We start from the raw sequence: 26,892 nt of genomic DNA on the forward strand, positions 1-26,892 counted from the left end.
AGTGTAAGCAGGACACCTGCCAGGCCAGATGATAAGGATGCCTGGCATGTGTGCGGGTGGTGAGTGGTGCCATGGAATGGATGAGGACATGATCCCCAGGGCAAATGAAGGTGTGTGTGAGAGAATGAATGGTGATGTCTCTTGAACTGACAGTGAGTGAGATCCATGTGGATGTGTGATGGGTTTGAGTGTATGTGAGTTGAGAATGATGAGAAGAGTGACTTACCCTGGCGTTATGGAGGAAATCATTCATCCTCTTACAGCACTGGGTGGCTGTCCTCTTTTTCTGGGCATTGGCACTGACCACAGCTGCCACTGCCTCCCACCCTGGATTGGTGACCCTGCTTGCTCATCTTCACCCAGACCGGGGGTAGAGGACATTGTGGCAGGCCTCCACTGCATCAAGTAAGGAATCGAGGGAAGCACCGCTAAATCTGGAGGCAGCATGTTTCCTCCCTTTGGCAGCCATCAGTTCACAGCAGCTTCCTATCCCTTGAAGAGTGCTAGATTTTTGCAGGGGCAGCCTTTAAATACGGCACCCGGCTTACTGAAGGCCTGAGGTTACAGTGTGGTGGGCGAATCAGAGGATGCCCTACCAGCGACCTAGTCTGTTTCCCAGGAATGCATAATTAATGAGGCGGGAATGGGATGATACAGCACAAAAACCCACCATTTTGGCCAGCGGGTAGAACGTCCTTTTCTCACCTGCTATTGTACTTCGTGTAAACCTGGGATGATTCTGCCCTATTAGTTCCCAAGGAGAATATGGCAGAATTTTTCATCATCCTGCAGTCAATCCCAGAGACCACTTCCAGGAAAGGGACTGCTTTAACCTGCTGCTTAGCACATTAACACTCCTGATATTTCCACACCTCCAATACACTGTTGCACCATGCTAGGCACAGCTGACTTGAATCCACTGGGCCAAACATCAACATTAAATTATAGAGCTAAGACAGGTGGTTGGAGTTTAAGATACATTTCAGCCAAAATCTCATTGAACAGCTGCTGTGACTCGAGAGGCTGAATGTCCTGTTCTTATGTTCCTTTCCCGTGGAAAACTGGCTGCAATATAAAAGATGCAGCACTTTTACTTTTAGTTCTTATGCCACCCAGTTGGATTGTCTCAAGTATAGGGCATTTTGATGGTTAGCATGTGTCCTGGAATGCACCTACTTCCAATGCTACTCCCTTCAGCAACACAAGGTTACACTCCATGAATGTGTCACTGGTGCAATGTGTGTGGCACTACTTCCTGCCCATATGTTTTTTCTAAAGGTGGAATTTAATGCCCCCGCAGAGGTGTGTTCTGATGCATGGGGGGGGGGTGAGAAGTGGGGAGGGCGGGTGTCGTTTAATCAGACAGGAGGGTATAGGGTAGGGACCCTGCTTAAATCCAGGCCAGGAAGGCTTTTTGACAGCATTCCTGCTGGATGCCAAGTGAGGCCCTTAAGTGGGCAATTAGTGCCATGTGGGGCGACCAACGAGCAAACCATGTTGGGGTACTCTGTGTTTGATCAAGGGACCAGGCATCAGGAAGTGGGCCCGCACCCCCTACCCCTCACTGGCAATGCCCTCCCCATGAACCTCAACCTGCCATCACTCATCTTTCTCTAGGGATCTAACGATGATCCCTGGCAAAGGCTTAGATGTATTACCAGCAGCATCCACCAGTCCTGGTGGCGCTGCTGGTAATAGAGAGGCCCACAGTTCTTGGGGGTGGGCTTTCTGCCTATTGGGCGTGGTGCGGTAGTTAATTGACTGCCATGGAGCCGGGAGCCCCAGCTGCCGGGTTCACGCTGCCAAATAGGGACTTAATTCCCTCAGGGCTCCTGGAGGTTGGGTCGGTTGGGGCACCATCGGTTTTGGTGGCAGATGTCAGACACCCCCACCGCCCTCCTTAAATTCAGCCCTAAGTGTTTCCCCAGAGGAAAGAGAAAAGGAGGTGGGTGACTGTTAGTGCTTCATCTGGGAAAGGAAATGATCAGGTGTTACCCTGTGCTAGGTCAATAAACGGCTTTGTGACTCCAGGCACCATAGGTATTGGTGCTGTGCTTGTCTGTGCTCATAAGCTATCTGACTTATCTGCAGTCAACTGAGTAGGGCAACAGGGTGTGGGGCTGTCCTGAGAGACATCTTCATTATCTGTATGAGTTCCTGTCATTCCTGCGCTCCCTCAGTACTCCCTCAGTATGTCCAGAGATTTGTATGGGAGAGCGCAGCAGTAGTAAGGGTGCAGCAGTCTGCATTACCTGACTTTAATATCAACATGGGAGAGCCGGGAATTTACAGAAAATACCCATAAACCAGTAGCACAAAGTGCAGCGACAGTGACAAAGGCAAATTGCTATTAGCAAGCAGTATGGCCAGAAACCTCCTGTCTGTGCTGTTACAGAAACCCTGGTTTATGTGGCAAGTGCAGCATAACAACACAAAATCACATATGACAGGTATTTACTTCTACCACTTGAACATGAATTATCACCCAGCAGAATGGAAGATTAAAAACAAAAAAACTGCGGATGCTGGAAATCCAAAACAAAAACAGAATTACCTGGAAAAACTCAGCAGGTCTCGCAGCATTGGCGGAGAAGAAAAGAGTTGACGTTTCGAGTCCTCGTGACCCTTAATGGAAGATTAAGTGGGGCTGATTTCCACTGAAAGCAGATCTTGTGCCATTTGCCCTTCATTTAAATTATTAGGAGATTTGGGTGAACTCTGTGTGGTCTGCTGAGCGCAGATTTCCTCTTTGCACTTCATCCAGGTGATACAGGTGAAAATCTAACCTATGTGTCTAGTATAAAGGATTCACAGTGCTGTCTGTGCTGAAGAGGTTTTAGTGGACTGATTCTTTCCTATGTCTTTGGGTGTTTTAAAACTAGGGATATCTCTTTGTTTTTCAACTTTGATAGCAGTCATGACTGCAGCATTTGCGTGTATAAACACATTCCTCCAAGTTACCTTTGGTCTGACAATCTTTCGGTAGATATTATGGGTGAACATGGAGCTTGATGAAAGAAGAGAGGAGTCAGTTGAGGACATGACAGCAGCTGCAATGGCGCCAATTCCAAATATAGAGACAGCAGGAGGACACAAATATCGGAGAACTAATGGTAGGATCATGGCAGCTTCATTTATCTCATAAGGCGACTGGGAGCCATAAGAAGTCTGATTCCAGTCTGAAAATAAAATGAGACCTCTATCAGATTTTAACAATCAAAAATTGACAACTATTTTATACTGGCAAATAGACATTTGATTATGTTGCAGACAATTTCCAATGTTCCAAACATGGTTTGGACACTGCTGCTAGCGGCAAATTCTTCTGCCTCACAGGAAGTCTTTAATATTTTCATCAGCAGGAAGGATCCCTGTTATTGTGAGGAGGTGTCCACTCCTGCATCACCTCAAGTCTCTATCACGTAGATCTAACACTATTTCATTGAACTGTGCTGTGAGGTGGGTGAGATTTTCATTTTAAAAATGGGGGTGATCAGAAATGGAGCAATCAGGAAATGGGCGATTAGGAGGTGGAGGTAACCATCAGGAGTGGGGGAACATCTGAAAGGGTGGGTCCAGCATCCATGGAGATGGCTGCCAAGCTCAGAAGGGGAGCAGCTGGCATTGGAGAGAGCGATAGCAGTGATCTGGGGATGAGGGTGTTGAGGTCAGGGTCAGTGTCGGTCGGTGTGGGGAGTGATGGTTGGTAGCCAGCTGTATGGTTTGGGTGTGGAGCCAGGTAGGACAATCCTGTTCTTCATGGCTCTACATTCAGGCAAATTTATTTTAACCCCTTACCCTTTTGGTTGCAGTTTGCAGTGGTCCCTTTAAGGATTGCCTGTTAGTCGGCATGCCAACCTGGGACACCTGGCAACCAGGGACTCTCACAGCCATTAGTATCCTTGTTTGAAACTAAAGAGCCTAATGACTGTTTCTGGAGTGTGCCCTGGGCACCTATATTTTCATCCACATTACCTCAGCTCTTTAGCACATGCTTCCTACCGCATTTTAGAGGCTTGGGTGTGTGTATAGTGCCTGGGGTCTTTGGAGCAACTAGGCAAAGAAAATGAAGATAAATTATTTTGTTCCAGTGTGCAAGCTGAGCAGGTAATGTTGGATTCTTGTAGAATGCTAAATTGGCTAACAAGTTAAAACATGATTTTTTTTTGCAATATTCTTTATCAGCTACTACAATAACAAACACAGTGAACTATAGAGATTTCACTCACCCCCCTCCTCTGTGAATACACAGATGCACACAAACATAAACAGGCACAGATACACACACTTGCAGACACAGACACACAGACACAGAAAAAGATGCAGATACACTCATAGACATGGACATGTACATGCAGACACAAACACGCCTGAAGGCACACAAGTAAGTGCAGACATACACGCAGATACACACAGACACAGAGACAGTGGGCTGGACTCTCATGCAGGAGGCGGAAAGGTCAAATTGGAAAACTTTCTGACTCGGCAGACCCGTCTCATTTAAAAGGCACCGATATTTTCATGCTGGGGAGTTGGGGAGGGGAGAGAATGGGATTGGGTCTGCCACCTCCAGCGGCAGCAACGGAGTTAGGCAGAGGTAAGGCTTATGGGCTAGAACACCGCCTCCATTTACTAGGACCAGCTTAAAGGATGAATGTTAGGCTCTAAAACTCTCACCCCTACACCACTCCATTCCTCCTGCCCCCATGCCCCCTCCATTCCTTCTCATATCCCCCTTGCCCCCTCCATACCCTCCCAATGTATCCTCCATAGCCACCCACCCAGTATGGGCAGACTTCAGGATGTCTTTGAAATGGCCAATATAAAAATGAACTTTTAACGATATAATCTCATTCAAATATAGAGTACTAAAAAACTCTCCTTTAGAAAAGCCATTCCAAAAAAAACCCTCGAGTGGTAAAAACAACTAAACATTGATTTCACTAACCACATCAAAAATGGTGAATCTCTTAATAACCTTTCAAAATGGTCGATCAAAATGTTCATATGGACCGTGCTGAGGTAAGTGGTTCTGGACCTTTTGAACCTCAGCCAAGTGTTCATAATGGGCTCAGCTGTCATAACAAATCATAGACAATGGAGCCAATTGCAAAAACAGATGGCTAAGTGTTTTCTAAGCTACACCAGAAACCCTGTCAATCAATGCACTCGAGCAGCAGGTTTCTGTTTCTTCCCCCTAACTGTCAGCTGCTGAAGTTTTATCTTTCAGTGGGCTTTGGACATTTAAATCACTTCAGGTTATTACACTAGAGTTCCCAAGCAATATTTTCTCCAGTTTTGAATGCATATGCACACCTTTCCCGGTTGGAAAAGAACATTAAATCTCAACACGTGCATCATGCTAGTGAATGTAATGGTCAACTTACCTTTGCAGGACAGAATACTATATTTAATCACTACAGTGAAAGTACATCTACTTTACAATACAGCATCTAACTATTGAAGCTGAAAGAATAAATGTATTTTTCTATTTCAAAGCCAGTCAATGAAAGAATTCCAGGAGCAGGTGACTGTCTTTTTGTTTTGATTTCCCACTTGGGGCTGGGGTTCCCCCCATTGTTTATACTAGAGAGGCTGTGAACCATGTCTACTCCACTAATATTGCTTGGGGGGGCTGTGTGGGGGTGGCGGGGGGGGGGGGGGGGGGGGGGGTGCGGGGGGGTGGCTGTGCGGAGGCGGGTTGAACTGACCAACCCCGTTATGGAGCTGGCGAAGGTGGGAGTGGGCTAACTGTCCGCACCCTCATCCTGTACCAGTAAAAATTGCCAGAAACAGGAATGGTGGCAGGAATCCCAGACTCAGGTCCTGCCTGCCATTTTGAAAGGGCTCCCAAGTTGTCCTGACTTGCTGAAGACCCAGGCCAGACAGACACACACACAGACATACACACACATATAGGCAGGCATACACAAATTGCCTATGGTAGATAAGTGGATTAGTCAGTCCACCAGAGATTGTACATGTTTATGGAATACTGTACCTGTAGAAGCTGCAACAGAGCCAATCAGGACTGAAGGGATGCCCATTATACAACCACCAAATGCTCCTGCTATTGATAATGTTTGAGCATTTTCAATAGAGGAAGATGCCAGCACTCTTTGAAAATACGCCTGCCACGGTATTCCTCCCAATACCTGAAGATGAAAATTAAATTCCAGTCTGGTTATGAAACCATATTTATATGATGTATTGTAGTATCAAGATTAAACACTCAGTATCATTCAATGTGGCATTGCCAAATATTTCAGATCCTAATGTACTACAGAAGGAGAGACACATTTGTAGAAAAGCCTCTGTTCAGAAATATTGCCTTATAAATTGTACATAATGAGAAAATGCAGTATTAATTTGATACTGGGTCAATAACCTTCTTTCTAAAATAATGGAGTGTTGGGACATTGAAAGGTGAGAGGAAAAAGGGACAATATTAACAAGTACCATGCTATTAAACAATCCTGAAACTGTCCTTCCTCTGCATGATGTTCATTTTCTTACAGAGATATCAAAGGAGATTCTCTCAAAGTCACTCTCCTTAAATTAAAAGGGTGATTCTACAGTGATAATTGACTTGTTTCTTACATTTCAATACCTGTAGAATTAATTAATTGTGAATAAAAATTCAGAATAACAAATACTAGCTTCAGACATCGATGATAACTGCAACAATAGGCAGTGAAGATTCACCATCTAAAATAAGAATGAATATGGACAACAACTGGAACTGCATTACCCGATTAGTAAAAACAAACATATTCTGGCTGACACATGGCCAGTTTGACTGTTTGAAAACTAAGACCAAAGTTTAAGTAAAAGTAACATACTCTCCTATCACTTCCATTTTCCCCTTTAGAATACTGAACTTATTCCTCAATCATCTTACACATTGATAATCTCTTAACAACACATTTAACTATTTTTAAAGTATTTCCTAATTTGTTCTGCAGCAATTCACCACCAGTAGGAATGCACAATGCAGTGCAAGTAGCACATTTGGAATTCCATTTACAATAAAAATCCCCATTCTCCATCAGATTATACTTTTTCCTAATAGTTTATTCCTTGAGGAAAATATACCTCCTATTGTAATATAACTCCTGATGCATCTTTAATCTGCTTCTAAACTACAAAAAGATAAGTATATAACATTAAATGATGATGATGATGGTGAGAAACCACACTCCCTTCTTGAATTATTCAAAAGCTCCATTTGAGTATGTGCCTGGCTGGCTAATCATTTTATAATTAATCAGCAAATCATTATTTTTTATCAGGTAAAACAATGTATTTCATCATTAAGGAAGGAATTTCTATATCTTACCATTAGCAAAAGATCGTCAATCCATTTTCCAATAAGACTCTCATCAATTTTTCCAAGCCAGGGTTTTTGATGGACCTCCTTAACTGCTGTGATCTTGATGCTTGTAACAGCATGATTTAGAATTGTGAAAGGCACACACAGCCACTAAAAGATGAAGTATTGTAATTAACCACTCATAGTTTACACAATGAATACATTAAACAGCCTACTGAAGCTTGGATATTTAAGTTTTCAGGTAAGCAATTAGCTACAAAAGCAAAACATTGGGTATGCTGGATATCTGAAATCACAACAGAAAATTCTGGAAATAGTCAGCAGGCCTGGCAGTATTTGCGGGGAGGAATTGAAGTTAACAATTCAGGTCTGCTACCTTGATATATTATAAATAATTAGTTATGTCACTTGATTCATTCATAAGTTATCATGCAGTTCTGATGGAAAACGTCAACTCAAAATGTTAGCCTGCTTTTTGGATGCTGTGTGCTTCTGCCATAATTTTAATTTCAGATTTTCAGAATTTATTGTTTTCCTTTTCATTTCAATAATTTCATTTATTAGTGTTAATTTACAATGGTATCATTTCTAACAAAAAAATCAATCACCAATCAATTGTCATGTAGGTGTCTGACCACTGGTCCTTTACAAAGTGGAACAAAGGAGAAAATTAACCAGTTTGGAGGCACTGGATTAGAGGGAAATTCTAGTCAGGACATAAAGAGAACTCATTGTTCTTCAGTTAATGCAACAGGAACTCGTATTTTCACCATGACAGGCATCTCATTTGAGCTAACTCTGATAATGTAGCACTCCCTCAGCACTGCACTGAAGTGTCAGTCCAAACTATGGCCAGAATTTTTACCTCGTTGCATGGGCGCGCACCTGGCCCAAATGAGCATAAAATGACTCACGATGAGCGTCCCGATGTCATCGCACACTCGTGCGACACTTCGGTCGGCGGGTGCGGGTGGGAGTCAACAGAGCACCCACTGACAATTAAAGGCCTATTAAGGTGATTAAAGTCAAAACTTTTCGCTGCTCGTTCAACCTTACGGTTGGCGGGCAGGCGAAAAGGCCAAGTGGCCTTTGGATTTTTTTAGGAAACCTCATCCATGGGTAGGATGGGGCTTCCCTCAGCTATTAAAAATTAAATAAAAATTTAAACATTTCATTAATAACGTGTTCCTGCTCATGTGACAGAGTCACATGAGGGGGGCATTTTTTTTAACAATTCAAAAGTCTTTATTTTTATTTCTTAAAATCTGCATCTCCCTGAGGCAGCTCTCTGTCTCAGAGAGCTTTTCCTGAACACACCTGTGCACATGCACGGAAGTTCGTATTCGCCTTCCTCCCCCTGCCCCTCCACACAGGCAGCGCTGAACGCTGCGGCATGCATTACACACTGGGTGAACCTTAATTGGCCTGCTAGCATGAAATTGCGGTCCGGCCCCATTCACGGGCGGTGGTCAGCTTCCCAACCACTCACACCCACCCCCGTCCCAGCCGAGTCCGCCCAATGAGGGCAAAATTCTGGCCTATATTCCGGCTTGACCCCTGAAATCTGGGCCAGGATTTTCCTGTCAGTGATTTGGGGGTGGGGCCCGCTAGCTGACAGGGAAATGACACGGGATGACGTTGGGAGGAACCCCTGACGTCATCCTGATCCCTTTAAATTTTTAGGAAGATGGGTGGACAGCAAAATCAGCTGTCCGCCCGCCGACCTGTCAATGGCCAATTAAGGCCATTCACAGGCTGATTAAGATTTTTAAAGACCTGCCCGTCCAACTTTAAGGCTGGCGGCAGGCCAGGAGCCCCAGTTAAAAACTTTAATAAAGTTTATGTCATTTTTATTAACATGTCCCATCTCGTGTGACATTGTCACATGAAGGGGGCATGTTAATTATATTTTTATTTTTCTATTTTTTAAGTTTTTCAGACTGGCACTGATCTCCCTGAGACAGCAAGTAGTCTCAGGGAGCAGTGCGCTCTTTTGCGTGCATGCACGAAAAAGCGCACTTTGACAGCTGGGGATTCCCTCCCTCCCCTGCACAGGAAGTGCATAGCGCTTCCTGTCGGGAAGACTGCTGGGCGGGCCTTAATTGGCCCACAGACTCAAAGTGGCGGTGGGCCCTGTTTCAGCGGCGGGGGTCAGCTGTCCGCCCATCACCGAGCCAGTGGGGCCCACCTGCCCACCAAGGGCAAAATTCTGCCCCTGTCATTTGACTGAGCCGAGCTGACACTTATATTGATCATTTGAGCATGTGACCAAATAGATCTCTGTAACTGGATTCCAATGAAGCCTATTATTTGGAAGTTTTGTGGGATAGGAAATAACCTGAAAGAAATGGCAGAAAACTAATTTAAAATTGTCATAGAAAAAGAAAATGTTACTCAGACAGCGATCTGACCTTACAACACACAACACAAAATCAGGGATTGAACTGCCCACAAACATGGCCTTAAAGTCCAGCATTATTGTGTTAAAGCAGTGGTCCAAAATAGTCAAATGTGTCTTTAAACAAATACTGTGACTACATATTAATAGAGTCTAGAACTCACCAAACCAAAGAAAATACATCCTAATTGAACGACATCAGTATATGCCACTGAATACAGTCCTCCAAGTAATGTATAAATCATTGCCACACAGGCTGAAATGACCACTGATAGATTCTTATCTAGATCCAGGATAACACTAGAAGTTGTACCTGAGTAAAAAAAAGGTGAAATTGATATTTAGGCTTTAACCATTAACAAAACAATATTTGGTGTCAAAAGCAGATTTACACCAGACTAAAAATAGAAGTTCCAAAAGACCACAGACTGTGCAGTCCCATGATACACCCACAGCTCCATGGACATGCCAGCAAAAGGTTAATTCAGGAACCTCCCCATGACTATTGAGACTCCAGTATGAGTGTTATGGAAGCCCCACAAATTAGACTGGGATTGAACCCTGGCCTATGTTGTGTACATGCCTTTGAGGAGTTGTTGACACTAAATGTGGTAAGGAATAGTTTAAAACTGCATGTTTCCTTTTACTGGGAACAGCTCAAGGATTCATTCCTCTAGAAACAAATCAGTGGAAGATTGTTCTTAGGTGATGACAGCTGTACCTAACTCGGAAGGGGCCCATGGTCAGACAAGGCCTAGTGAAAGAGCAACTAGGCAGGCACTTAAAACAACCATATTACAAATAAAACCAGAAAGTGCTGTTATAAAACTCAGGTAGAACAAAAAGGAACATCAGGTTAGAGGGCGAGAGAGATTAAATGACAAAGATGACATGGAGCAAAAGGAAAAGGGAGTGGCAGCGGTAGCAAAAAGGAAACAAAGCATTGGTAAAAGCAAAAAACTGTGGATGCTGGAAATCCAAAACAAAAATAGAAACAGAAATACGTGGAAAAACTCAGCAGGTCTGGCAGCATCGGCGGAGGAGAGCACAGTTGATGTTTTGAGTCCTCATGACCCTTCAACAGAACAAACAAAGCGTTGGTCTGGAGTTAGTGTTAATGGCAGAATAAAGGAGAACTCTGCCTGAAAGTAAAGTTTTTCGAGCACTTTCTGACTTTATTTCAACATCCCTCAGTATTTATAACCATATGATAAAACTGTGTTGGCTTTTCATTCAACCTTGCTTAATTAGGACTGTGCTGGAATATGAGTTCGTTAGTGTATGGAAGTAGAATAGAATCTACAGTAGTGAACAACACTTATGGTTCAACAGCCTGATAAAGAACTAGAACAGATCAACTGTTTAGGCATCATTGATAGGTCTATAGGAACAATGAAGTGTCTGTGGATGATATTTGAGGGAATTATGGAGCTGGCCCTGGGGAACAGCCTAAGATGAAGTAGGAAAAGGATGAGGTAAAAGCTTTAATGATCAGTGACAGAAGGTATGTATGAATTCTCAAGAAGCTAAAGGCAGCTGGTGACATTAAAGGTGTGCTTTTCAACCCAATGTTTAGGCAACAAATTAATGTTCTACTTTATAATAAGGTAAATCTTTATAGGGCAAAAAAGCCTCGTCAATAATTGATCCAGGTCCATCCTGAAAAAACGATTATGAAGTAAGAGACTTTGGGACACCTCAGTGTAGTTAGGCAGTGGAGAAGAACTCTCACGGGAGACTCCGGTCCAACATGCCTGAGTAGTTTGAGAAGCCATGAAGATGTGAGATACTGAGAAGAGAAGAGGGTAAAGAAGAAGAGAAAGAGGTGTTTGTGCATGCTAGCTATCCTGCCTGATCTGGACCAGTACTCACTACTTGTGTATTTGTATTTGTATACTTGTGTATTGTGTATTTTTGCTGTATAACTAGTGTGTTATATTCCATCTTGAACTCTGAGTAAACTTAACATCCCAGCATATTGTTTACAATCGACCCTAATTGTTTAAATAGGATAACATCTACTATTTTTTGAAGATTAAAATAGCCACAAGGGGGAGAAAAGGACTTGCAAGCTGAGTGTTATTTTTATTCATTCATGGGATGTGAGCATTTCTGGCTGGGCCAGCATTTGTTGTCCAACCCTAACTGCCCTTGAGAAGGTGGTGGTGAGTTGCTTTTTTGAACTGCTGCAGCCCATGTGGTGTAGGTACACACACAGTGTTGTTAGGGAGGGAGTTCCAGGATTTTGACCCAGTAAAGGAACGGTGATATATTTCCAAGTTAGGATGGTGAGTGCTTGGAGGGGAACTTGTGGTGTTCCCATGTATCTGCTGCTCTTGTCCTTTGAATTGGTAATAGTCGTGGATTTGGAAGGTGCTGTCTAAGGAGCCTCGGTGAGTTTCTGCAGTGCATCTTGTCGATGGTACACACCGCTGCCAATGTGCGTCGGTGATGGAAGGAGTGAATGTTTGTGGATGTGGTGCCAATCAAGCGGGCTGCTTTGTCCTGGATGGTGTCAAGCTTCTTGAGTGTTGTGGGAGCTGCACTCATCCAGGCAAGTGGTGAGTATTCCATCACACTCCTGACTTGTGCCTTGTAGACGGTGGACAGGCTTTGGGGAGTCAGGAGGTGAGTTACTCAGCGCAGGATTCCTAGCCTCTGACCTGCTCTTGTAGCCACAGTATTTACATGGCTAGTCCAGTTCAGACCGTCAGCCTGGGATCTGCCAGCCCACTGGCATGTTGGATGAAAATATGCAGGCCTGGTTCAACTGTTAGTACACACAGGAAAGGGAATTCAGGAGAAATATACTACAAGGGTCTTCAGAAACTGATCCAATAGCAAAAGGTTTAATGTTCTTGCTACCTGTGAGAACAAGGATGATGACTGTTGGAAGGACAGCCAGAATACTGACCATGGCACTTTGGAGCAGAACGCTGTCCAAAGGTACTAGGCAGGGAAGTAAAATGTGAGGGGTGGATAACACCTTTTGTTAACTGGATCAGGATTCTCACATGGTAGGTTGCTTATACCTCATGCCAGGGTGAAGGGCATCTCAAACTTGTTTCAAAGGATAATGGAGAAGGAAGTGAGGAGGATCTGATCATTGTGATCCAGCGACATGGGAAAGAGTAGGCAGGAAGTCCTGTTCAGAGAGCACTAAGAGCTAGGAGGCTTGGGAGGAAGCTCAAAATGGGGAATACCATTTTGGGGGGGGGGGTTGCTCCCCCATGCACACGAGGCACCCCTTGAAGGAGATACCTCGTTCCTTCCTGCTTCTTCACTGCAGAGGTGAAAAAACAGGCTTCTCAATCTCATCCACCTTCTTTGCCCATAGTATTTTGGCAATGGAGGAGGAGTTAGGCCCTTAATGGCCATTTCATTGCAAAATTAAAACCTCAATTGGCCTAAGTGCAGGCAGCCTGGTGAGTACCTTACCATGTATCAAATTATGGGGAATGGGTGGGAAGGCGGTGAGCTAGCCACCTCTCATTTTTTACATGCCCCCTGCTGAAAACACATGCAATTGAGGGTCATAAAATCCACCCCAATAGATGTGTAAGAAAGCAATGTTCGAACAGAAGAACAGGTTAGGGTGTGTGGCTCAAACTAATATTCTTTAAACAAATACAGAGTGTATCAGCAACAAATTAAATGAATTGCAGATGTGTAAGATTTTGATAATACTGCCAATTTTTAGGGTTTATGTTAATCTGAAGTAACACTTATGGATTTTTTCTTGACCACCTTTTAAACAGTTCAGTTTATTGAGCAAATGATCTGACAGTAACTCTTTCGAGTACAAACCCATTTCCATCTGTTTCAGATGAAGTTACATTGTTTCATAGTTTGCCATTGTGAGATTTGAACTCTTGATAATCTTTTAAATGAAAACCAAATCAACAAGATTGGGATAAATCAGGTACAGCCCCTAATTCAGGTCAGCTGTAAAACCAAGAACAAAAATTTAAAGGAACCTTACAAACTTTAAATCAAAATGTGATTAAAGGGGTCAACAAAACACCCCAGTCCCCGCGGTGCCCACTGAGCACGGAAGGCCTCGAGAGTGCCAGCAGAAACCGCGTGCTCCCTCTCCAGGGACATCCGGCAGCGAACGTAGCCGCGGAAGAGGGACAAACAATCGGGCGGGACTCCCCCGTCGATCGCCCGCTGCCTGGACCTGTTAATGGCCAACTTGGCCAGGCCCAGGAGCAGGTTCACGAGGAGGTCCTCCTCCTTCCCGACCCCCTTCCGCACCGGGTGCCCATAGATCAGGAGCGTGGGGCTGAAGTGCAAACAAAACATCAATAAAAGGTTTTTCAAATAACTAAAAAGGGAGTGCAGCCTACAACACCCTGTGTATACATGGTCCACGGACTCCATAAGACCGCAAAAAGGGCACGTGTCCTGAGAGTCCGTGAACCTATGCATCCTCTTATTATAGGGGACTGCTGCATGCAACACCCTCCAACCCAGGTCCCCGATAGAAAGGGGGAGGACACCTCCGTAGAGGGCCTCCCATCGGGGGCCTCTGCTGCCGGACGGCAACAAGGCACGCCAGGGCGTGTCCGGTCGACGGACAAGGGCGAGAAAATGGAAGGTTTGCAGCAGCAGTCCGTACAAAAAGCCCCTCTTTGCCGTGCCAAAAGGCAGGGAGGGCATGTCCCCGAGGCGGCTCATATTGTGGGGCACCAGCACCCGAGGGAGGGTTCAGGGCTTGGGGCCAATGTGGAATTCTGTCCGAACAGGGGAACGCTCAGACGGAAGACCACCGCACACCTGGGCCACCTCAAGACCCAAAATAACGTCGGGTCCGAGCACGACCGTTCTGAGGTCTTGGATGGCATCGGCTGCGACCTGGACACTCACAGACGCGCGTCGCACCAACTCCTGCGGGAGCATCCAGCCCAGTCCTCCGCCACCCAGCACGTCCCCGATCCTGGTCACCCCTGCGGCCACAGCCCTCCTCTCCGCCAACCACTGAAAAGGACGGAGGGGCGGATTCCTGAGCAGCGGCTCTCTGACGATAGCCGCTACTCCTGACGGGGGAGAGCTGCGTCGCGAGGCGACCACTTTCCAGACTTTGATCAGGTCCTGGTAAAAGACGGGCAACGCCTGCAAGGAGCCACCGAGGCCCAGCTGTTCTATAAACAGGAGCTGCACGTCATAATTCAGGCCGTGCACCTGACGGAAGAAATACGTCATCAGGGCACATCATCTAGGAGGAGGCTCGACGTAGAGGTATCGCTGCAGGGTCTGAAGGCGGAAAGTCGCCACCTGTGTGCGTAGGCACACTAGCGCCTGACCACCCTCCCTAAACGGGAGACTCAGAATCTCGGCAGCGACCCAGTGCAATCTTTTGTCCCAGAAGAAGTCGACTAACAATCTCTGGATTCTTGTGACAAAGTCCGGGGGAGGGGTCAAAGTGACCAGCCAATACCACAACATGGCGGCGATCAGCTGGTTTATGACCAGAACTCGACCTCGGTAAGATAGCACTCGGAGCAGTCCTGTCCAGCGCCGCAGGCGAGCGGTGACTTTCTTCTCCAGTTCCTGCCAGTTTGCCAGCCAGGATTCCTCAGCGGGGCAGAGATGGACCCCCAGGTAGAGGAGGCTGGTCCTGCTCCAGGTGAAAGGCCTGAGCTCCTCGGGTAGGGGATCCATCTGCCACTGACCGACCAGGAGTCCAGAACATTTACCCCAGTTGATCCTGGCAGAAGAAGCGGCAGAGTAGACCTCCTGGCACTCGCGCATCCTCCGCAGGTCAGCCGGGTCACTAAACATAAGGAGCACGTCATCGGCGTAAGCCGAAAGGACCACCCCGATGCCCGGCCCGCGCAGAACCAATCCCGACAACCTCCTCCGCAAGAGGCGCAGGAAAGGCTCCACGCAAATAGAATACAACCGGCCAGACAGGGGGCAGCCCTGACGTACCCCTCTCCCAAAGCGAAGGGGTGCCGTCAGGGACCCGTTAACCTTCACTAGACACTCCGCGGCGATGTACAGAAGTTGGATCCGGGCGACAAAATGCATCCCGAACCCAAACGCTCGCAGAGTTCCGAGTAAGTATCCGTGATCCACCCTGTCGAACGCCTTCTCCTGATCGAGAGACAGGAAGGCACTCGACAGACCAGCCCTCTGGGAATGGTGGATGATGTCCCGGGCCAGATGGATGTTATCATAAATGGTTCGGTCCGGGACGGTGTAGGACTGGTCAGGGTGGATCATGTGGTCCAGCACAGTGCCAAGCCGAGAAGACATGGCTCAGGCGAAGATTTTGTAGTCCGTGCTGAGGAGGGAGACTGGGCACCAGTTTTTAAGAAGGCGGAGATCCTAAGATCAAGTGATGCATTTTATTGCATGCAAACAACTAGACAGTGTTTAAGGTAAGATTTTAACTCACTCAAACACATTCATTGTTTCATAGTTTGCCATTGTGAGATTTGAACTCTTGATCTTGGGGTTACAGACCCAGTACCATAACATTGTGAGATTTGAACTCTTGATACTCTTTTGAGTAAACCTGTTTCCATCTGTTTCAGATGAAGTTACATTGTTTCATAGTTTGCCATTGTGAGATTTGAACTCTTGATACTCTTTCGAGTACAAACCTGTTTCCATCTGTTTCAGGTGAAGTTACATGTTTCACAGTTTGCCATTGTGAGATTTGAACTCTTGAACTCTTGATCTTGGGGTTACAAACCCAGTACCATAACCACTTGGCTATTTAGGCCAAGCTTTAAACAGTTCAGTTTGAATTTCTACTAGTGAGGCAATTAACAGTTAAGGCAGCTATTAACAAGGAACTGGTGTTGATGATTTAATGACTTCAAAGGTAATGAAAAGTCTAGGTTCAAGGGGTTGTATTTGTTTTAATTACAGTGCGCAGGTGAGAGCTCCTTTGTCAGCTTTGAAGAAATAACCAAAAGGTTTCAGCTCAGCAGCTTGAACTTAGGATGATACCTTATCTTTAAATAAAACCACATATTATTTGGTTTAATTGATAAATTATATCTGATGGGCAGAACATCTGTACTCAATGAAAATATTCCTTTTTCTGACATTATGGTAGGAAATGTTATTAACATTTGTTCTTACTGGCTTTAGTATCCGTGAGACTTGGGTTAAAATATGTTGATGTGAATGTTTACGATAGGTTGTCCTATAATAAGAGGATGTAACATTGTTGGTATCTACAAGGATGTGTCATTTGTTCATAATGGAATATATCTCCAAGGACCCAGAAAATAAGGGATGGACATTTCTGTTCAGTCCACATGACTTTAGTTACAAAGGTGGGGGTGACACCAGATGGCCATTACCCTAAGCCATTGAGAGAGATTAGTTTGGACTATTTCCTAATAACAAATGAGGAACAGTCAGAAGTAGGAATAGAAGTTGGAAAGCAAAGTCTTTGATGTCACAGCTTTACCACGGCTTCTGTGGGATGATTCTTCTGAGAAACTGTTCAATGTAACAGCACTTCAGAGGCAGAAGAAGAAAGGCATCATCTGTGCTGGCAGCACTTGAGGAATCCTAGGGCCTCGAGGGATAAGAATCTTCCATGTTGCCTTCACTGTTGTTGTTAAGTTTATGTAGCGCCTCGCTTAATAAATTCTACTTGATTCATAAATACTAATTAATCATACCTTGTTAGGTCAGGCACAACTGAGGACCGCATTGCTATAAATTAAGAATTTGGAACTTAGATATTTAAAGTAAAAGGGTTTTATACTTCAAAACCCCTAAACTTACAGGTGCAAATTCATCTTGGGGGTCTGACATGGACTGAAAATTAAGGATGTCATTCTGCTATTTAAGAAAAGTGAGAGAAGGCATTACAGACCAGTTAGCCTAATATCTCTTGTAGGGAAAATACAAGAATTATAATTAAAGAAAGGGCAACTGAACATCTTGAAAAGTTTCAGCTGTTCAGAGAGAGCCAGCATGGATTTCTAATAGGGTGGGTCATACAGGGTACCTTAGGACAATGCCTTGGATAAGTGACTTGATAACAATACCTATTCATTCTTAAAAAGGATACCATCCCCAATGGCTCCACATGTTTATCCAATGATTAGCTGGAAGACCTCAGTTTCGATCCCTAATCTGTGCTGAATTAGGTGATCTTAGCTGAGCCATCGGTAAGGACGTTTGATTGAACTTTTTGAAGAGGTTACTAAAGCAGTGAGCAGTGGAATGTCTAAGGATGTTATTTACATGGACTTGCAGAAGGTATTTGAACAAATCCTTCATAAGAGACCTTTAGTTAAATCTGAAGCTAACGGCATTGAGGGCAAATTATTGATCTGCTTAGAAGTTTGGCTGCATGGCAGGAGAATAAGGATAATGGGCAGTTGCTCTAATTGACATGATGACTAATGGTGTCCTTAAAGGATCTGTGTTAGGGCTTTGAGCATTCATCTACTTATTGTATTGAACACCGACTTAGGTGTTGGAGCAGAAAGCCACATACACAAGTTTGCCAATGATGTAAAGATAGCTGGCATTGTAAGTGTAAATGGGAACATCAAATTACAAAGGGATGTTAATAGATTAAGCAAAAAAATGTGGCATATAGATTTCAATATAGATATGTGTGAGGTAATCCACGTGGATTTAAAAAGGATAGAATGGAGCGCTTTCTAAATCCTGAAAAATTAGAAACACTGGATGCCCAAAGAGACTTAGGGATCCATGTACACAGATCATTAAAATGTTATGAGCAGGTAAAGAAAATAACCAAAAAGGCTAATCGATTATTGCCCTTTATATTTTAGAGGATTAGAATACAAGGAGATAGAAGTCATGCTTCAGCTTGACAAAGATCTTGTTAGATCATACCTGGAGTACCATGGAGCAGTTCTCAGTGCCTCACCTTAAGAAGGATATATTGGCCTTAGAGGGGGTGCAGGTTCACTTGAATGATACCTTGACTCCAAGGGTTAAACTACCCATAGCAGTTATACAAACTAGGGCTGCCTTCCTTGCAAATTAGAAGATTAAGAGGTGATTTGATTAAAGTGTTTAGGATATTAAGGAGAACAGATTGGTTAGATACAGAGAAACCATTTCCACTGAATGGAGAATATACCCTAAAAGTTAGAGCCAGGCTTTTTAGGAATGATGCTCGGAAACATTTCTGCATGCAATGAGTGGTACTAATGTGGAACTTTTTTCCACAAATTCTGATATTGATAGATTCCCGTTAACCAAGAGTATTAAGGGATTTGGGGCAAAGACTCGTACATGGAATTAGGTCACAGATCAGCCATGATCTCATTGAGTGAGGAACAGCCTTGAGGAGTTAAATGGCCTATTCCTGTTCCTATGTTCAAAATTGGTGCAAGTGTGGCTCACCGGTGGATCCAGATCTGTGTTTTGGCCTTGACGTCCAAAGAATAACACCAGTTTTCAGTCTCCTTCTTGCAACGTACCATACCCACTCCATGCCACTCCGTCTTTGCCCACAACCCAACCCCCACCTCCAACCACTGCACTCTGATGGGTGCCTGAAGCATGTCCCTGCAAAATGTTAGAGTATCTCCCCAATCCCAAATTCTCACTTTTCTCAGAATTGAAGAGCTAGAGATGCTCAAACCCAATGTCCTTTTTTTTTGGCTTATTGTATCGTATCTGTCACAAGTTCAGCATCTACCATCTGCCCTGGTGAAAAAATTGTGCATTTTGGTGACTGCACTATTAAAACACTGTCTGTTTAACAGTCAGCTAAAACTAGAGTCTTTCAGCATGTATCTCCTGATACTGTGTTGTGAACTGATGATGTCTCCCTGGTAACAGGCTCAAGAGGGAAGTCAACACAATTTTCACTTGTGAACAAATCTTGGGGATAATTTTGACTTTGGATGATTGCATAAAACAGGTGATGTCGATTCGGTTGACCATTATACATGTCTCCCTGAAAAGTGTGGAGCTGTATAATGGGCACTGAACCAATATCAGCTAAAGTCAAAATGACCTACCTTAAGATTGACTGAGTTTATATTTGATTAACTACTTAACTTTGTATACTGATTTTCAAGTAACTGACTTGGAGGACATAATAAAGAGCTGCTTCAATTGGGAAGGTGGGGATTCGCAATTGGAAAATGCAATGAGAGATCTCAGAGAAGCAAAGGTGTTGTTTAAAAATCTCAGAAGAGACAGGTTGATGTTCTGGAAGGGGAAGAGAAACATTGCCCAGTAATAATTGCATTCTGGGGTTGGAGGTGTGGGTAGCATTCTAGTGGTGCTCAGATTTCTGACTTTGGGGCAGAACATTGATCTGCCACATTTGAAACTGAGCAGGAAACAGATTCCAGGAGGGGGATTTGCCTGGTAGCTCCCACATCCCAACAATAGATGGGGTTGTGCCTGGTTGTTTCTGGGTGTATTCTCGGGTTACGTTGAAAATCTTTTCAGATGTGCTTATGATAAGGCCAGTTGGACCTACAGTTGCCATGATCGGGCATGGTTTCACATGGCTCCATTATTTAAATGAACTCATCCAGGATTTAGGAGAGAGTAACCGGCAGGTTTTGTCCAATGGGCAAAATTTTGAAAGTGATTTAGTTAAGTCTGAAACCAGGGTCTTAAATCTAAACAAAATAAACTACTTATGTATGAGGGGCAAGTTGGTGAAGATGCAATGGGAGATGATATCATTGCTGAGAAAAGAGACAAGCTGACAATGTTTTTCATCTTGCACTCATCAGTACAGATACAAGAATGCCAAATTTCTTAAGGAGCAACAATTTATATTGCATGAGAAAAGGGTGCTGATTTGTTGGCAAGTTGACTCTGATTGGTCGAGGCATTCCAATGCAGAATGCACCAAGGAACTACTGTCCCTCATGCTTTTGTTTAACTCAAAAAAGGCACAATGCCTGGACAGGTTCCTTTTGCCTGCAGAGGACAGATGTTGAATATGAATGTATATAACTTTTAGCAAGCAAAAGTGAGCCATGTTGTGAGTTTGAGTAATAATCTTAAATTGGTTGTTAGTGTAATCCTTAGGACACATGGAATTGTTCATCAAGTGCTATCCAATAACAGAATTACATCTAACATTAGACATTATGTTCTCCTAAATCCTGGATGAATTCATTTAAATAATGGAGCCATGTGAAACCATGCCCAATCATGGCAACCAGCACGAGCTGGTTGAGTATGGCCTGTAATTTGCCTATTGTGAACAGCCAAAGGGACATATCAAACAGCACAGTGTTGGAGGTGAAATTCTCACCAGGGAAAATTGCCAGATCTTTCAGTGAGGCTTATTTCATGGTCAGGGGCAAGTGCCCTTGCTTTCCATTGACCACTAAAGTGAAACAGATCTTCCAGTATGTGGCAATGCTGGGCATGTTGCCAGTGCCCATGAAGATTTCCCCGATCCAACGCTACTGCCCATTTCTTCCAGGATCTCCCAATTCTGGCTGACCAGAGAAATGAATAGCACAGCATCTCCTGTCTAAGTCCAGCAAGTAGAGTAGAGTCAGGGGAAGAAGATATGCCTTTTATGGCACAGTCTTTTAATGAATAAATGTGGGTGAGTGATAGGTGAGTGAGTGAATAGATAACTGAGCGAATGGGTGAGTTAGTGAATGGGTAGGTGGCTGCAGTGCGTGAGTAGATAGGTGGGTGAGGGAATAGGTAGATAGGTGGGTGAGGTGGATAGATGGATGGGTGGGTGAGTGGGTAGTTGGGTGGTCGGTTCTTGTTGGAGTGTAGTTTGGTGGTCGGGGGTATAGTTGGGTCAGGTCTGTGGGGCAGTCAGGAAGGTCAGGGGGTAGTCGGGTGATCAGGCGTAGTCAGGTTGAATCGTGTTGAAGAGTTAGTCAGGTAGTCGGGCGGATAGTCAGGTCATCAGGGTGGTGATCAGTTGGTCGGTGGAGGGTTGTTAGGATGATTGGGAGGTGGTAGGGTCGGTCATGGAGTTACACAGCTGTTAGACGAGGTATTAAATTGTCTAACATTTCCAGGGTCAATACACAGGTAAGTACTGTGTACCTAAGTCTCCACCCTGAGCTCAGTGTCAGAAACATTTGTGGAGGGTCCTGGGCAGCAGGGAATCAGCCCTTTGGAAGTTTAAACTTCCTGGGCAATTCCCACATATATCTGTGCATCAACACTTCTGTAGGGTTCTGATGCACATCTCCTGAGACTGGATGATTTAGGACTATGGGTGGAATCATCCCAGATTTGGACTAAGTGCGGTAGCAGGCAGGTAAAGCGTCGTTTTACCTGTCAGCCACAATGGCTGCTTTCTACACCTTATTGTCCCAAACCTGCCACATTAATTATGCATTCCCGGGAAACACACCGTTTCCATCGAGGGCGGGTTCTCACTTGCCTGCCGCACCATCACCTCACTGCTTCATCACGCCGGGCGCCATATTTAAAGTCTAGACACGCACAAACCTCTCAGTGCTTCCAGCCCACGACTGCTGCAAAGAAAACATGGCTCTAAAAGGGAAAAACACTGCAGCTCCCAGGTCAATGACCCGTCCCGTGAGCGCCTTTAGAACGCAGTATAGGCTCACCGTGATGTCCTCTACCCCAGCTCTGGCCTCAGGATAGGCAGCAACCTCACTAATCCAGCTTGGGAGGCAATGGCAGCAGTGGTCAGCGCCAATGCCCTGCAAAAGAGGACAAGGCACCCAGTGCCTCAACAGGATGAATGGTAACCTACTCTTCTCATCACTCTCAACTTACACACTCACAAACCCAACATGCACCCAGGGATCTCACACCTTAAGGGACAACACCACTAACTCTCACACACACCCTCACATCTCCATCAGGCTCATATCCTCTCGAGCTCACATCATCATCCTGTCCATGGCTCCGCTCACCACACAAACATTCCACGCAGTGTCATGTGTCCTGCTCACACTCTCTCCATCTGTTTGCATGCAGGAGAAGCTGACTCACAACAGTAGGGAGGGGCCCCAGACTGGGGGGTGGAGGGGCCCACATCAGGCCCCTCACTCACTTTGAGGAGCGTGCCACCAAACTGACTGTTGAGGACATGGATCGTGCCTGTGGTGACGGTGAGGTCGGCAGCGAACACCCTTGTAAAGGATCCTGCACCACCTCATCCCTCTCTCAATGCAAATGTGAGTGTTGTCTCTCCTGCTTTTGACTCTGCTGCCATGCGCTACTTAACTCTACTTCAGGAGCTCTGCCAAGCAACAGGCACCCACAGCCAGCCGGTCCCTCAGCTCCAATCATATCCTCACCTCCAGCCAAGAAGACACCTCCTTCATTGAAGAGCTGGAAATAAGCAGCCTGGAAGACCTGTCACAGCACTTACCCATATCCTGTACAAGCACAGAGACACACACCTCAGTGCGACCTAGATCTAGAGCAGGCTTGGGTTCATAGTCTGGTGGTCACCGCACGGACACATGTCCAAGCAGCAGGAGGCAGGTTCGTGCGAGCTCCCAGCAGTTGGAGGACTGCTGGGGATCAGGCATCTATGAGGTCCAAGTCAGATGACGAGCCTCTAGATTTGGCTTCCAACTCATCCTGGAGAGTCAGCAGAAGGCATTGGAACATCATGCAAAACTGTTAGAAGCCCTCAGCAGAGTGGCACGCAAATTGGAGGAGTGCATCCGCCTGTTCTCTGACACACGTTTGCGTATATGGAGGTCTCCATGGAGACGATGGCAGATACCATGGAATCCCTAGTCCAGCAGAACACGGGGATGTGTGCAGACCTGGACTCCATCACGGGAACCATGGGTGAGTTCCTGCAGGGGCAACACGAGAGGGAAATGGGGCACCTTGATGTCCTTCCAGTGCTCGTTGATCTCAAGGAGTCAGACTGGGGCCCCCAGGCACCTGAATGGAGGAGGAGTGGCAGCTGGACACCCCTGGGTCATCCACTCAGGAACCTCAGATGCTGTCCACTCCATCTGAGTCCCCTTTGTCTGTGACCCCCCTCAACCTCATCCTCTGACACTGCTGAGGGAGCAGCTGGCCAACAAGTGATTCTGGAGGGAGAAGTGTGTGTGCATGGCAGGGCCTTTCGGAGCCTCGTGTAAACTCTCTCCCACACACGTGGATCCTTCATGTATCACACTCGCCTCAATGTCCTGAGCATTTTCAATGCTGCCTGCTGGGGTTCTCTTTCAGTTGTCCACCTGAGCTGACCTGCATCTCCGCCCACCTACTGATCACACTCCCATGCAGCACCTGATCTCACCCACCTTGACCACGACCTGTCTTTTCAATTTTGATTTCGGCAGCATGGTCTGGATTCACTTTTTCATGCGCTCCCCCATCTTTTTCCATCTCCCACTTCCTTTCCCTATCATAGTTGACCCCCATCCCCCGACCCGGCATCATCTTCCACCTCCCCTCCGTGACTACCAGCCACAACCCTTTTCCTTTGGCGCTGTCCAGGTGAACGTGTACGTTCCCTTCCTTCCCGAAAATCCTACCCCCATCCACATTCCTCCTCCTTCCCACTCCCGGGTCCACATCTACCTCCGAGTCCCCAACAACTAACCTCGCCATCCCTTCCATCGCTACCATCAAAACCTCACCGTCCCACCCTACCACCTCAATCTGCCCTCGGTCATTCTCACTATTCCCTCATATCACACCCTCCCTCAGTTTTCTCATCAACGGTGACTTTCCAACTTCAGTGCCATGTCCATGAGAATCCACCCAGCATGTCATGAATGACCATTGCTGTAGAGCTCCAGCATCTTCAGCTCCTCTGATGTCTGCAATGGGAGCAAGGCCCTGGCAGTGAGTCCCAACTTCTGCACGTCACAGTTGTCAAAACGAGCTCTGCACTGGCGTGTTTTTCCACCGACGTGGGCAGACAATCCACTGTGAGGCAGGGGGGGGAATGGGATGAATCTGGCAGGCTGCAGGCTGAGCAGACGACTGCAAACTGGTTTCACGATGTTGTAAAACCAATTTCTGACCTTCTCGCCAAATTGGCCACTCACGCCACCAAACATGCCCGATGCCAGCGGGCACGGAAAATCCCGGCCTATGTGTTTAGCTGCAGAATATTGATGACAAGGAAATCTAGATGGGCTGAATAGACTGAAGATCTTCTATATCCTTACCTAAAGCTGCCAGAATCGCAGCAGACCAGAATATTTCTCCGATTATGGCTGGAACAAACACCAAACTTGCTATTTGCTTCCCATAGCGCAGCTGAAATGGGTCCAACATTGTTACATACCGCTCAGCTCGCATTTTCTTTGCAAAAAACAAACCACCTGTGTGAAAGCAGAAGAAAGGCTGTTAGATACCACACACATAATTCAAAAGATTGAATTCTCTTTGCTACATATTCTTTTATGCTTAGCATTTTTCTTAATAGACTAAGGCCTCATTAGACCATGATTAAATCTCCGCTGTATTTAGTTTTCATGACTGGGGTCTGTCTATGTGCTGCATGATTTTGGTTCAATTTTGCCATGAATTGGTTCAACAGTCCAGTGCAGTGAAAGTTGTATTTTATTTTGAAATGTTAACATCTAATATATATCATGCACAAATGCAAATTAGTTAGAAAAAGTCATTGCAAAATATTTAAGCTGCAAAACAATTCCACCACTGTCACACAAGGGATAGGTCTTATGCAACTGTGGAAGTTTAACAATTTCAATTGTGAGCACTTTGGTGCCATAAAATGTGTTCACGTTTGCAGGAAGTACGGTGCAGATTTCAATGAGAAGGAATACATTTTAAAGGTTATTGAGAACGCATCTGACTTAATTGTATTGTGAGTGACTTTCCAATGATGTGGGTGCATCTTGTCTGGCACACTCCATATGGCGATGTAATAAGCTCTGTGACTCTGCAGAGGGTTTAGATAAGGGGAATGCTAACTTGCCCTTTGAAATCTCTTTTATTTCCATCAGGAGTACAATTTATTTCAGAGTTTTTCCTAATAGAACCAAGGGACATGGTCTCAGAATAAGAGGTAGGACACTTAAGACTGAGATGATGAGAAATTCCTTCATTTAGAGGATGGTGAATCTTTGGAGTTCTCTACCCCAGATGGCTGTGGAGGCTATCATTAAGTATATTCAAGACAAATGGATAGATTTCTAATTATTGAAGATATCAAGGGATATGGAAATAGTGCAGGAAAATTGATTTGAGATAGATCGGTCATTATCCAGTTAAATGAGGGAACAGGCTTGAGGCAGTGAATGGCCTATTTCTGCTCTTGTTTCCTACATTCCTATAAAGAACTGCTCTTAGAATGCCCGAGGTTAACATGGATCAAGCTGCTGGCACAACTTGTGGCAGTAAGAAGTATTTGGATGTGCACTTGCGATGCCATGGCATACAAGGCTATGGGCCTAGTGCTGGAAAATGGGATTAGAATAGTTAGGTATTCGTTGGACTGGCGCAGACTCAATGGGCCGAAGGGCCTTTTTCTGTGCTGTAGACCTCTATGACCCTATAACAGTGTCAAATAGTACATACACCTAAAGCACACCCTCTAGGATCTGAGAAAATTGAAAGGCTGTTGTTTTTGAATGTGTTTACTTAGACTTCAGGCAGCAAACTACTTGAATCAAACTAATGCCTGATACAGGGGTAATAGCCTGGACTGTCCTCTTTATTCATAGATCCCGGCACAAACTGGTGAAAGTGGTAGCAGAAGAAATTAGTGTGTAAGTGAAATATAAAAGAATGGGAACAAATGAAGGAGAGTGTCAAAATGGAGGTGGTGGGAAGAGCTCGCAAGTACTGAAAGCCTCTGGAAAGGTTTGAAAGGCCTCTCAATCCACTGGAAATCTTTGGTAAAGCTAAGTGTGGAAGGAAGTGACAGACAAAATGAAGGGAAAGGAAGTCCCACATGTAGGTTTGAGGCTGCAGCTATAGCCAATGACGTCAATTGGTGTGCCAAGCCAATAATGCCTGTTAGCAGCAAGTGTCCATACAATAGAAGTCACAGCTGTGCACCTGTTTCTCTGCTCCCCCATGCCCTGTGAAGACAGCTCCCCAGATAATGTGGCATGTCTGAGAATATGGCTTGTGACATTTTGGCCAAACCAGCCTGAATTGAATTTTGCTGGCTGAAGTGCCTCCTTTTAATATTGTTCCATATAAGGACTGACGCTCTGGGGTTGGCATGCTTCTGAAGAACCATCCAGCATACCAATCGGTCCGAACC

The 26,892-nt window shown here is 45.2% G+C and overlaps 1 protein-coding gene across 1 annotated transcript in view; it reads right to left on the bottom strand.

Moving 5' to 3' along the window:
* LOC121284353 (high-affinity choline transporter 1-like) overlaps positions 1-26,892 on the bottom strand; it is a 45,303-nt gene that overhangs the window by 5,839 nt on the left and 12,572 nt on the right. The window contains exons 4-8 of the mRNA XM_041199767.1: positions 24,821-24,976; positions 9,896-10,044; positions 7,340-7,483; positions 6,002-6,155; positions 2,962-3,179 (exon numbers count right to left, since the gene is read on the bottom strand). Of these exons, the coding sequence (XP_041055701.1) occupies positions 2,962-3,179; positions 6,002-6,155; positions 7,340-7,483; positions 9,896-10,044; positions 24,821-24,976 (821 nt within the window). The remainder of the gene's footprint in view (positions 1-2,961; positions 3,180-6,001; positions 6,156-7,339; positions 7,484-9,895; positions 10,045-24,820; positions 24,977-26,892) is intronic.

This window comes from Carcharodon carcharias, chromosome 11, assembly GCF_017639515.1.
Source record: "Carcharodon carcharias isolate sCarCar2 chromosome 11, sCarCar2.pri, whole genome shotgun sequence".
Classification (NCBI taxonomy): domain Eukaryota; kingdom Metazoa; phylum Chordata; class Chondrichthyes; order Lamniformes; family Lamnidae; genus Carcharodon; species Carcharodon carcharias.